Source organism: Mixophyes fleayi, chromosome 8, assembly GCF_038048845.1.
Source record: "Mixophyes fleayi isolate aMixFle1 chromosome 8, aMixFle1.hap1, whole genome shotgun sequence".
NCBI lineage: Eukaryota > Metazoa > Chordata > Amphibia > Anura > Limnodynastidae > Mixophyes > Mixophyes fleayi.
Window position 1 is genome coordinate 27,958,675 of NC_134409.1, and position 13,063 is coordinate 27,971,737.

The 13,063-nt window shown below is 40.6% G+C and overlaps 1 protein-coding gene across 9 annotated transcripts in view; it reads left to right on the top strand.

Annotated features, from left to right (window-relative positions):
• Positions 1 to 13,063, top strand: part of RASAL2 (RAS protein activator like 2) — a 210,693-nt gene that overhangs the window by 168,220 nt on the left and 29,410 nt on the right. For all 9 annotated transcript variants that reach the window (XM_075182214.1, XM_075182215.1, XM_075182217.1 and 6 more), the window contains 3 exons: positions 1,748 to 1,860; positions 12,012 to 12,165; positions 12,281 to 12,379. In XM_075182214.1, coding sequence (XP_075038315.1) covers positions 1,748 to 1,860; positions 12,012 to 12,165; positions 12,281 to 12,379 — 366 coding nt within the window. The remainder of the gene's footprint in view (positions 1 to 1,747; positions 1,861 to 12,011; positions 12,166 to 12,280; positions 12,380 to 13,063) is intronic.

The window sequence follows — 13,063 nt, forward strand, 5'->3', positions numbered from 1 at the left end:
TGCCCCCCCTGCTCCTTCACCTGTGCCCCCCCCTGCTCCTTCACCTGTGCCCCCCCCTGCTCCTTCACCTGTGCCCCCCCCTGCTCCTTCACCTGTGCCCCCCCTGCTCCTTCACCTGTGCCCCCCCCTGCTCCTTCACCTGTGCCCCCCCTGCTCCTTCACCTGTGCCCCCCCCTGCTCCTTCACCTGTGCCCCCCCCCTGCTCCTTCACCTGTGCGCCCCCCCCCCTGCTCCTTCACCTGTGCGCCCCCCCCCTGCTCCTTCACCTGTGCCCCCCCCTGCTCCTTCACCTGTGCCCCCCTGCTCCTTCACCTGTGCCCCCCCCTGCTCCTTCACCTGTGCCCCCCCCTGCTTCTTCACCTGTGCCCCCCCCTGCTCCTTCACCTGTGCCCCCCCCTGCTCCTTCACCTGTGCCCCCCCCCCTGCTCCTTCACCTGTGCCCCCCCCTGCTCCTTCACCTGTGCCCCCCCCCCCTGCTCCTTCACCTGTGCCCCCCCCTGCTCCTTCACCTGTGCCCCCCCCTGCTCCTTCACCTGTGCCCCCCCCCCTGCTCCTTCACCTGTGCCCCCCCCCCTGCTCCTTCATCTGTGCCCCCCCCCCTGCTCCTTCATCTGTGCCCCCCCCTGCTCCTTCACCTGTGGCCCCCCCTGCTCCTTCACCTGTGGCCTCCCCTGCTCCTTCACCTGTGGCTCCCCTGCTCCTTCACCTGTGGCTCCCCTGCTCCTTCACCTGTGGCTCCCCTGCTCCTTCACCTGTGGCTCCCCTGCTCCTTCACCTGTGGCTCCCCTGCTCCGTCACCTGTGACCCCCCCTGCTCCGTCACCTGTGACCCCCCCCTGCTCCGTCACCTGTGACCCCCCCCCCTGCTCCGTCACCTGTGACCCCCCCCCCTGCTCCTTCACCTGTGGCCCCCCCCCCCTGCTCCTTCACCTGTGACCCCCCCCTGCTCCTTCACCTGTGCCCCCCCCCCTGCTCCTTCACCTGTGCCCCCCCCCCCTGCTCCTTCACCTGTGCCCCCCCCCCTGCTCCTTCACCTGTGCCCCCCCCCCCCCCCTGCTCCTTCACGCTTAATTGTCAGATTTGTTTTAAATGTCTGCAGGTATGCTGTTACAGATAGGTGTCTCTCTCTTCGATCAAATGTCTTGTTTTCCCTTACTACTGAGATTAGGGGTAATGTCTGGCACTTGGGAATGTTAGAATTTTGCGGGTTAGATGCTAGGAACTATTAAAAAGTTAATAGTGTATTTTTATTCTAAAAGGCAGGGCAAAATATTTTGTCTGCCCCAGTTGATTTGACTATATTCCCCAAGACTGCAAAGTGTCCGGAACTACAGGGATAGTAGATAGTAATTTAAAACTAATATTTCCAGATACATTTTTTACATACGTAAAGCTGACAGTTGATTGTTCAGTCTGTAATAACTTATAGTCTATAATGAAATAATGAAACCACATTTGCTAGAATTTCATTTTCTCAAATTGCAGCCATCAGCTCTAATAAAACTCAATCCCGGAGGCGCCCCTGTAACTTCAGTAGCCACTTGTGTTAATGACAGATTTCCTTATTATCAGGGACAATTTTATTGCACTCCATCCGTTGGAGAACATCCTGATCATTAATATATCAAACATGAGATATTGTGATAAGAGCGGTGGTCCGTTTATTCCTTGCGGGTGAGAAGCAGAGATACAGCGTACAGCAGTGTCAGTATGTACAAGTGTCTCACTACATCCTCTCTTCCTCTAAGGGATTCTTCAGCAAACGTCTAAAAGGCTCTATCAAGAGGACAAAGAGTCAGTCAAAGCTGGACAGAAACACAAGCTTCCGCCTGCCGTCCCTGCGTCCTGCAGAGAGTGACAGGTAAGACTGGCTGTGCCTATTTACATGATATATACAGCTATTTAGTGCAGCCTCGGTGTTGTGATGCTGTTTGTGTGTGACCCAATCCATTTGTCTCCCATTGCAGTAATATACAGTGCAATACATCTGATGGAGAGAACTGATCAGAGCCATATTAATTCACAGATTTATGGCCAGGATATAAAAATACGTTTGCAGAGTATCCCAGGGGACATTGTCTACCAGTAAAATATAGCAGTGGAGATTTATAACCTCTTACAGGATGATGATGGGTTTATTGCAATAATTAGCCAACTAATTGGGCTGAATATAACACTGAGAGATCCCAGTGTTAGAAGACAGGATAATTGTCTCTTGCCCGGTTTTATAACACACTGTTTCATTACTTGTATTAGGCACAGGACACCCATATGTAAACTTTACATGTACAACAACCACCAATATTTTTGATATATTTTTCCAAAGAAACCTTTTATAAGTCTTATTATTTTCAAGTCCGACCTTTAGCACATTCATCAACATCAACTCTTCTCAGTAAGTGTGTCAATTTAATTTAAATATGCAAGAAAAATGTTTTGGGGGGGGGGGGGGGGAAAGAGTGAGGGGTGCTGGGCTAGTGTGCATAGAAAAAATGTTTCCCCATCAATTGTACCCTTATCTAAACTCTCTTTTGTTCTAATAAGTGCTTCAAATTGCATATATAAAAACAATATTTATTATTTATAGAATAATAGGAGTGCAAGACACCTTCTCTTCAGTACATATAGATACCACTCAACAGAATATTAACGTTTTATTCATAAAAAAAAGAATCAAATAAACCATTAAAAAAACATTATTATGAAATATGGCATTAAAATATACAACATAAATAGACAGAGCAGCTTATAAGTCTGTTTTGTGTCTAATAAATATTTGATATTTTCCCTTATATTGTCCTAATCAGGTACCTGATTATCATATTCTTATATAAGATCATCGATGGTGCACAGCACAAGTTGTTACTGTGATATTGAAAATAGAGAATTTCTACAGAATCTTCCACAAACTTTTCAGTGATCAGCTGTAAACAAATGTTTGTACTACACAGATATTAAGACCCCGACCTTTCAAAGATAAATCCGGAACCTTGGATGTACGCCCCTCCTGCTGATGTCCAATACCAATGACCCACAATTAGTAATGAGACCTGTAATACCTGTGATCAGCTGATTACCCAGCAGGCAGGCATCCCTGGTTGTCAAACACACTGCATAGCAATATATCTGTTTGTTTCCAGGTAGTCTCTGGGCAATTCAGTATTCACATAGAAAATCTGTTAGGAACAGAGAGTGGGTAAATAGTAGCAGCATTTTAGTTTACAAGTCCATCAATCAGTCAGTGAAGTATTTCCAGATTGCAATATTTCATAAAAATTTGTTGATAAAACAATCTGACCTGTGTCCCCTCACTGGATGGTGTTTTCCCAGAGATAGCAATCAAAATGCAGAGGTCACCTTATAAACCTCTGTGAACCAATCATGAAACACAGGGAAACATAAAAATAATATGGCATCTGTATGTATGTGGATATATAAAATAAATCTATATGTGTGTGTGTGTGTATATATATAGAGAGAGAGAGAGATATAGATATATATATATATATATATATATATATATATATATATATATATATATATATATATATATATATATATATATATATATATATATATATATAGATATAGAGATATAGATATAGAGAGAGAGAGATATAGATATATATATATATAGATATAGAGATAGAGATATATATAGAGATATAGAGATATATATATATATATATATATATATATATATATATATATATATATATATATAGAGAGATAGATAGATAGATATATATAGATATATATATATACACATACATATATATATATATATATATATATATATATATATATATAATGTGTGTATGTATGTATGTATGTATATTTCATTCTATGGTGTTACAGATTTTGAAAATGTTTGTTGTGGTTGGCATTTAAATCAGCACCAAGAAGATACCCAGGAGGGTATAGTGTATTATGTATAAGAGCAAGCTTGATTTTTAGGCTGTAGACGTCTAGTTGTAGATTTTCATTCTAGCTGCAGGGTCTACGTACATAGTTGGATTGATGTGATAGAACGCTGCCCAGATCTCATAAGTGTGATGTTTACCTGATCAGAAATGGGAGTTTTCATTGGATGTCGCTGTACAACTCCCTGTGCTGCTGGGAATCACTCCAAGTGTTAGTATAACTCTGCAAGCAATGTGTGTCTCTGCTCCTTCTGACTGCTGCTCATCACTCTGCCAACTCTTGTTGACTATGGAGGCTACAAGATACTGGAGACTCCCAACATATGATCCCTTGCTAGTGAACTAGCTGGAGTTGTGTAAACATTTGCACTGTAGCCATGGTTCGTCAACAAGCTGAGCTTAAGTCCTAATTTTCTAACCATCCATGGTGAAGAAACTGTTTGTTCTTGATAACAGACAAGTGGTCTTCAGGCAGTTATATTTATTGCGTCACAGAACGCAGTATTAATAAAAGGGCAGCAATTAAAAACGCAGATATGCACAGTTTTCTTGCACGCTGCACTTTTAAATGCGGCCCATTGCACCAGCTGGGCTATTTCGGCATAGTGGGCAGGGATTCCTCACCCGCCTGCAGCATTTTACTCTTTACACTTTATTACAAACTGTGTTGCACCCAGTACGCAACATAGGTAATGGTTCTAAACATGCACAACATTCCCATGTATGTACAAAGTGTTTCATGCGGATGCAGGTTAATAGCATGTCTATGACGTGTGTTATAACTATGTTCTCTCAAGTCGAATACATTAGACTCTATGGTAATTGGTTGTGCCACAAGGTCCACAGCCCTGTTTCCGCCTGCAATCCATTGTTTGTTGGTGTTATCCTTTGCCTGTATCAGTGGTTCCCAAACTGTGCGCCTAGGCTCCCTGGTAAGCAAGGCGGGGAACTATTTGGTAATTATTTTGGCTTAGGGGTGCCTTGAAAAAATTATGAAAACCGTAAGAGTGGCTTTAACTGAAAAACTTTGGAATCCACTGGCGTATGTTATTGTTCCTCTCCCCCCACACCTTAGACCTTCCCTTATGTCAAACCATTGCTAGCTCTAATCTTTTAGCTTTCTGCATTTCGCCCCAGCCTTTCTCATTGGTGAATTCTGCAAATGCTTTTTTTTTTTTCTTAATGCAACCCGACAATGCATTCATAATCTCTGTTATATTGTTCTTTGTGTAGTCATGCTTGGTAGCAATTGTATCTGTCTTCCTATTCTAAAGTTAATGTCCCATTTTTAGCTCTGGCAAGAAATCTTTGGCATGATTGTGTTGCTTCGTATTCCTCTTGATAGGTTTTTGTTCAGGATTCCCCGTTGTCTCATCAAAGTAGTTTCCCTTTGTATCCCGCTGCAGCTGCCAGATTGTACTTTGCAGCCTATTGACTATAACCCCCAGCATACTTTGCCCAGTGGCTTTGGGATAATGCGAGTCTTTGTACTTGGTGAAAATCTAGACAAAACATACATTTTTCATCTTACAGACATCAACACATTTTTCTCTCTGGTGGATAACCTCTCTTACACATTGATTGCACTAGTTGGCTTTCTTTAATTTGCTTGTCTACATTAAGACAATAAGAGGAATATAGGAAGCAGCACAAAATGCAGATATATATATAAAAGAAATACAAAATATAGCAACATATATAAATACTGTAATTATTCCAGAGGCCTATCCTGTGCAAAATCAGTGTTTTATATACATCTGTTTTAAAAGAAAAAAACAAAACACGAATTTCGGATATTTGATAAGGAGTCATTGCTCCAAGGGCAGAGAGCCTGTTCCACATTGTGGCGACATGTACTGCCGTCACTGTTAGGGACTCACTTTTTTGGGTTATTTTTAATGCAACTGTAAAAGATACAGTATACCATTTATGTAAAGCTTTGTAATGAATGAGCTTATGATTAAATTTCCCGTTAAAGAAAAATTATGGAAGCACAAGTTAATTTGCAGTACCTAATTTTTCTTAAAAGTATCCGAAGTTCAGAAAGTCTAACTAAACCTAATTTGTGGATAATCCTTGTTTAAGTGATTTGGCAATGCAATGTTTGTTGTGAGAGCACGTAATTCTCTCATTGGGTAGGCTGTAGTAGGGTAAGTGTAAATACATGTGTAATGAATATGGCAGAGTAGCAGCCCAGCCTCTTACGACAGCTGGGCTGGATTGTGTTCCCCTCTGGACTGCTAAACACGTGGGACGGATTCCGGCAGATTAAGCGAAAGTCATTTTCTGGCATTAATGTGTCCTGGCTGACCAGCACACTAGCTTTACATTCGGACATGACGAAGAGCTGATATGGCTTTTACTCTCAGGAGGTGCCAGGGGGGTCGATCTGCCAGCTCTTTCTTTACTAGGTAGGTTCAGAGTTCACTGCTTCCAAAATAATTTGACCCACGATTTAGGGGATGGCTAGACCTAAATAGAATTGGCCTTATTGAAAAGTGTTATTAATAGCATTCACAGTACAGTGATATTTTTGGTGTTGTGTTTACTAGAACAGCTATTGTTATCTGTTTAGTGGGTCTTTATGATTCAGAAATACTCACTCTCTTATATAGAACAAAGTTTGTTGCTTATAGGGAAAAAAAACAAACCTCAATATTTAAATATTGATCTAGTTGATGATTTGGATCTTGGGGCTCACCGGATATCTAGCCAAAGCACATAATGCTTACATGGAAAGAGAAGGAGCCCCTTTGCTGACTGTGTGAATAAGTATGATTAATTGGCTTTTACTTCTGTAATATTTTGGATAGAGGGTAGAGATTCATTAGAATACACAATGGGTGGTCGGAAACACCGTACTTGAATAATAATTGTAGCAGATACACTGTAGATGCTAAACCACCACAGATATATGTGACAACTATCTACATTGGCTTCATGCTATAAATTATATATACTCACATGCCAACAAGATAATACAATGCTTGTTGTGATGTAAATGTGATAATAGTTATCTCCTATTTGTTTTGGTTTGTTTGTTTTCTGTAATGAAATAGTCACACACTGTCTTGTCTTGCTACCCGTCATGCTAGAAGATGTAAGATCAACCTTTTAAAAACAAAAAAACACATTATAAGATTTCAAATTGTTTGATTATGCCCATTATTGGTATTCAACCATTATCAACTGCATTTTTAAATATTCTAACAAATGTTCACGTACATTTCCGACTCCCTTAAAGCCCGCTTTCATTTCTAGGATTTGTCACCTTGTCCATGTTGACAAAATGAACTACTGCTTCATTTGCAGTAAATATGTGGGGTAAATCCATTTACAAGGATCCATTCTTGAGTCAAATGGGATATATTTTCTTTGGGGCACATTTCATACCATAAAAAGGATCTACAAATTTTCAAATACACAGACATTTACCATAAATAGAGGCATATAAGCATCTAGTACTGGTCATTTTTGGATTCTTAGATGTGGCATTTTCTTTGCAAAGTGTGCAGCTCTGCTTTAGATGCGTTTGAATGCTGCTTTTGTCTGCCATTGGTCAGCAGAGCCAAACTGAATTTAGAGTATATTTCGTTGCATTACTGGGAGAACAGAGCAAATTAGAGATGTTTATATAAACAAATACAGGTGGGCACCTCTCTCTCGGGGGTCTTATTGAGATGTTGCACACTTGTTAACCCAGATACCAGTGACATAATTGGGAACATTGCAGTAAGATGTGTGACATAAAGCACTACATATATTTAAAAAGTAGAGACTGCAAAAAAAAACAACACAGTTTACATCAGACTCCCTGAATGAAAGATTTTATGCAATACGTAAAAGTAAAATAACACTTTTAACAATGACAGCCTGTTGGGGGCTTTGTTTGTGTTACAAATGTTTTTCACCGGTACTTATATCCCACTAACTCAGAGCGAATGTCTCCTTACACCTATTTGCAATAGATGGCTCCCTGTAAGGGAGATTATATATATATATATATATATATATATATATATATATATATATATATATATATATATATATATATATTAATATTATAAAAACATAGTTTTATATGTGTGCAGGTTTGTTCTCACAATTAATACGAAAAGCTTCTTTTGAAGTTAGACAAAAAAAAACCTATAATTTGCTGTTAGATTTCTAGATAATGTAATGTGATCGGCTCACAATCCCTAGAGTTAATCAGTAGGTGTCTTCTTCAAAGCTGAAGAATTGAAAGATAAGGTTAATAAGCTGCATTAAGCATTAACTGGCACCAGCCGAGAGGAGAACCATGACCATATCTGCCCTTCTAGCCATATAAATCCTGAGCACTTAAGATGCGACGTCTGAGAGCTGCCATGTTTCCCTTGAGAGTTGGCAGAGAGATTGGGCATTTAAGTAATTAACAAATGAAAACTGGGCAGAGCTTCAGGGTGCGGCGTTAGAGCTGCAGCATTGCTTGTACCTGGGCATGTAAACTAAAGGGGCACACAACTCAGATGAAGCATTGCTTCTGTTTCTCTGCAACAACAGATAAGTATTTCCTTTACAATGTTTTCATGGTCCTGGCTCTGCAGAGGGCTCTGTTAGGTCCGCTAACGCTACAGCAGTAGCGATCTTTCAGCTTTGATTGCTTGTGTATAGAGAATGTGTGTGTGTAGTATGGTAGCTGCTGGCTCTTGTTGCAGAATGCCAGTCACCCCCTGTCTCCTTATCAGCTAATGGATGTAATGTGAGTCCTAGCTGTTGATGGTTGGTGAGGCTCTATTAATGCAGCATTATCCTTTTCTGGTTTATAATCCTAACAGGCAGATTTCAGAGCAATATGATCAAGTCCTAGAGCTTGCTGAGTGATTGTAAAATGCTCCCTCCTTTCAGCCAGGCTCTTAAATGGGTCAAATTCAGCAGTGGCACCAAAGTAATTAGCATCAACCGCCTTCTTTCCCAGATGCGACTTTTTGTTCTAATGGAGTTCCTTAGGAGAAGCAGCAGATTGAGGCCTGAGGTTACTGCATTGGCTGTTCCCGGCATATATGATTGCAAACTTGGGTAATGTGAACATAATAGCTTGACAAGTGTCTTTGTTGGTTTGAGTAATAAGCAGGACAAGTCTCTTAGGTGACTGGTGGATTATACAATACAGGTTATTTAGATGACCAGTGTAATAACAAAAAAAGCAAATTTCAGTCAACAGTAATAACCGGGGCAGTAAGGGAGTGAGTTCAGTAGTAAAATAGGTGGGACAGGTTGACCAGTATAATAAGCAGGTCACTTCACTTAGTATAATATGCCGGGATAATCGCCTATTGGACTTAATAGTCAGGAAAATTCTATTAGTGGCCCAGTATAATAGACCAGAATAGTGTATTTGTTGGCCTGTGTAAGGCAGGACAAATCCTGTAGTTGACTTGTGCAATAAGGATGGCAAGTCTCTGAATTGGCCAAAATGGTAGACAGGTATTGTAATTAGGTAGAGCAGTCTATAAATTGGCTGACATTATAGGAAGGGGAGGTGTTTGTGTTGTCCTGCACACAAATAGTGTTTAAGTTTATGGGCCTGAGTCATTAAGGAGAGCAAAGCATAAAAAAGTAGTAACTCTGCACCTGGGCAAAACCATGTTGCATTGGAGGGGAGGTAAATTTAAAATGTAGGGACAGATTGATAGTTGGGGTAGAGCATGTCCTATATCAACTTTAAATTTCAGTGTAAAAATAAAGCTATCAAGTATTTGTGTGCTACATGAAAAAACAGCCAGTATTTAACTTATGTGCAAATTAATAAACTAATGTGCACCCCTTGTATTGTAACATGGTTTGTCTAGGAGAATATTTACTTTTTTGCCTTCCTTTCCTTAATGACTCAGGATCTATATGTTTAATGTAATTGACAGAGTATGTTACTTAGCTTGTTGGTACAATATACAGGAGATATATGGTATAGTTGGCAGGGCGAGCGCCTTAGTTTGTTGGTATGATAGGCAGATATTATATCATAGTCAGTTACTGTAATAAGCAGAGCAGACCTCTTATTTTTCTGGTAAGTCAATTGTCATTAGATTTAGTTGTTGGTTTATTAAAATGGATAATTCAAAATAACCTTGGTTGGTTGTTTTTTTTTTATATACAGATATTTCTTGCCAGTCCCATTATCTTCCAGGCGATTGACAGCCAACTTGTTGCGTAATGATAGTATCTTTATATAATGGGTTCTAGCTCTAAACATAACCATTAGGTTCACATTGCTTGTTGTTACACTGACAGACATGGATTTATATAGTGTAAAGGATGCCTTTTATCGCCCCCCCTTCTCTGCCTCTATGCTGTTTACTGTAATCCTGCTTCCCTGGGATTATCCGTGTCTCTACAGGGGCAGCTAAGCGCTGCTCAGTTTTCCAATAGCTTCCCCAGTAATACAGGAAGAGCTCTTTAATCCATCCTCGCTGGATCTTGCACTTGCTGGAGGCTGGTTTGATCTCTTGCTAGTTGAGGGTTAAATGTCAGGCACTCCTTTTTACTGATCAATATTATTAACACTTCCTTGTCAGTATGACCACAGCTAGCACTCTGCTTTAACAGTGAAAGCATATGTGTGTGTGTTTGTGTGTGTTTTTCTAGGCTCATTAAGGATTGAAGAGGGAATTGTATTGCAAATCTGTGACACATCAATTACCTTCCTTCTGTTACGACTTTACATTCACCTATATGTGGTCCATGAAGGTGAATATTTGTCACATAGTGAGAAGAGTTAGGGATGCAGAGGAAATAAGCAGATGACTGTAAAGGGTGGAAGGTGGTAATTTCTCCCAGTGGAGATGGTTCCAGGAGGTTTGACGCATTAAATGTCGCTGATACCCCTCTTGGGTCAACCACAGTGCAGTGTTTAGGAGCCCCCCTTCGCTCCTAAGCTCTTCCTTGTCCGTGTTTTGTGCAAGGGAAGCTGGTTGAAAAGGTCACCTTTGCAATGTTTACAGAGCATGCTCTTTGAGCCAGCCTGGCTGCAGCTTCTGCCTGCTTGCCTGCAAACTGTAATCTGCTTATAGGTGCATTGTCATAGCAACAGGCCCAGAGTGCAGCAGCCTGGGCTCACCGGGACTGTGCTTGTGCTACCTGAGGGGCGGATGCTCTAGGAGGAGGGGAAGGATGCAGTAGCCAGCTATTAGAAGCCAGATTTCATTTCACTGGCAGCCAATTCTGTTCCTGAGTCTGGAATGATCGGAATTCAGCGTATTCTCTAATGTGAGGTTGTGAGAACATCCCTCATCCCCTGACAGTATGCCCGGCTTGGCTACTTGACATCCCTCCTGGCAGATTTAATTTCCTGGTGGCATGTGACCCCTGACCTTTGTGCAAAGGAGCGATGGGTGAGGATTTGTGAAATGAATCCTAGCTATGATTTGGGGATGCACAGCAAGGTGGCTATATAATTGCTTCATGTAAGTCTGTTTTTCTTTTGTATCACAACATGCATAACTTCTACTGTATTAATGTATCCATTGGCAACTGGAACATATACAAAGACTCAATTGTACTTTATGTAGAACACTTGTCTTTCAAAATGATTCTTTAGTGTTATTTGTTTTGTTGCCATGAACGTGTAAGATACAAAAGTCTTTTGAATGTCCTAACTTTATTAGATAACAGGACCATACATCTGTACAAGCTTTCAGGGCATCAAGGCCCCCCAAAATAGAGGAGTGTTTGAAACTGTTCTAAGCAACTTTTAACATTGATATTTTTAGCTTGTGTTAAAATTCAGTGTATAGTAATAAACAGTGTATTGAGCAGCTGTGATTTGTTTAAAAATTGTTGCTTGATGATTTATCTACATGCATTTATCATCATCCTCATCGTTTATTTATATAGCGCCAACATATTCCGTAGCGCTTTATCCAAACACTTAAATGTTGTGTGCTAACTATTATCTATTTCAATCTGGGGTTTGCTGCGAGAGGGGTTTGGTGGGCCACATTTGTGTTTTCCCTCTGTGTAATTTATAAATAATGATATTTGCAAATGAATGTGTATTTCATGGTTCCGTGGGACTGGCTGCTGTTTTAATTATAACCTTCCCTTAATGTAGGTCACGTGGGTTACCTAAACTAAAAGAATCCCGTTCCCATGAGTCTTTGCTGAGCCCAGGCAGTGCGGTGGAGGCTCTGGACCTGGGGACTGAAGATAAGATCCTGGTAAAGCCATTGCACAGCAGCATTTTGGGGCAAGACTACTGCTTTGAGGTAATATTTATTGTTATGACAGACAACGTAAATGATTAACTCACAACCTTTTGAGTGACCTTTGATACATTTTCCTTTCTTTTTTTTTTACGCTTTGACAATGCATCGCTACCAGGTGACTTACTCCAGTGGCAGCAAATGCTTCAGCTGCTCCTCGGCAGCAGAGAGAGATAAGTGGATGGAAAACCTCCGCCGCACAGTCCAGCCAAACAAGGTAAAGGAAAACAAGTCTACTGTGGAAAGTTCTGTGCCTCTGGGGCCGGTATTAAAATGTTGTTCAGGAAGTGTTGTCCCACTAGACACTGGGTATATGCTCTGTAGTTTGAGTCTGGCTAAAACATTATACTTCAACATGTTTTCATAGATCCACCCATTATACTGTGTCTAATGTTCTGTTGTGGTATCCCACTGGAGGTAAATTCATCAGTATTCGCATTTATCCAAAATCCAGCCATAAGTTGTTTTTTGTGGTTTTTATTTTGCACAGATAACAGATCCCATGTTGAAAATAGGTATTAAAACTGTAACCTTTAATTAGCTATCTAGCAAAAGTATCTTGGTCAGCACGCCAGCTATTAGTCCAACTTACATTTGTATCTGCGTCTCTTTCCTCTTGTCGCCAAACCAGCACTAATGACAGTGATATTTTTATGCAACGTGAGGAGGGGGCAGTACTACAGTAGTGTAAAAAGTAAGATGATGCCTGCCAGCGTAGCTTTTGGAGAAATTATGGACAAGGTCATTGTAAATGGTTTTGTTTCAATACTTTTTTTTTCTTTCTTTTTTTATAATATAGTTGTATGTGTACTGGTGACTTAATCCATTGTATGGCCATGTCCTACATGACTAATGTATTGATAGCTTTCTATTAAAACAATGTATTTAAATGTAGAAATGG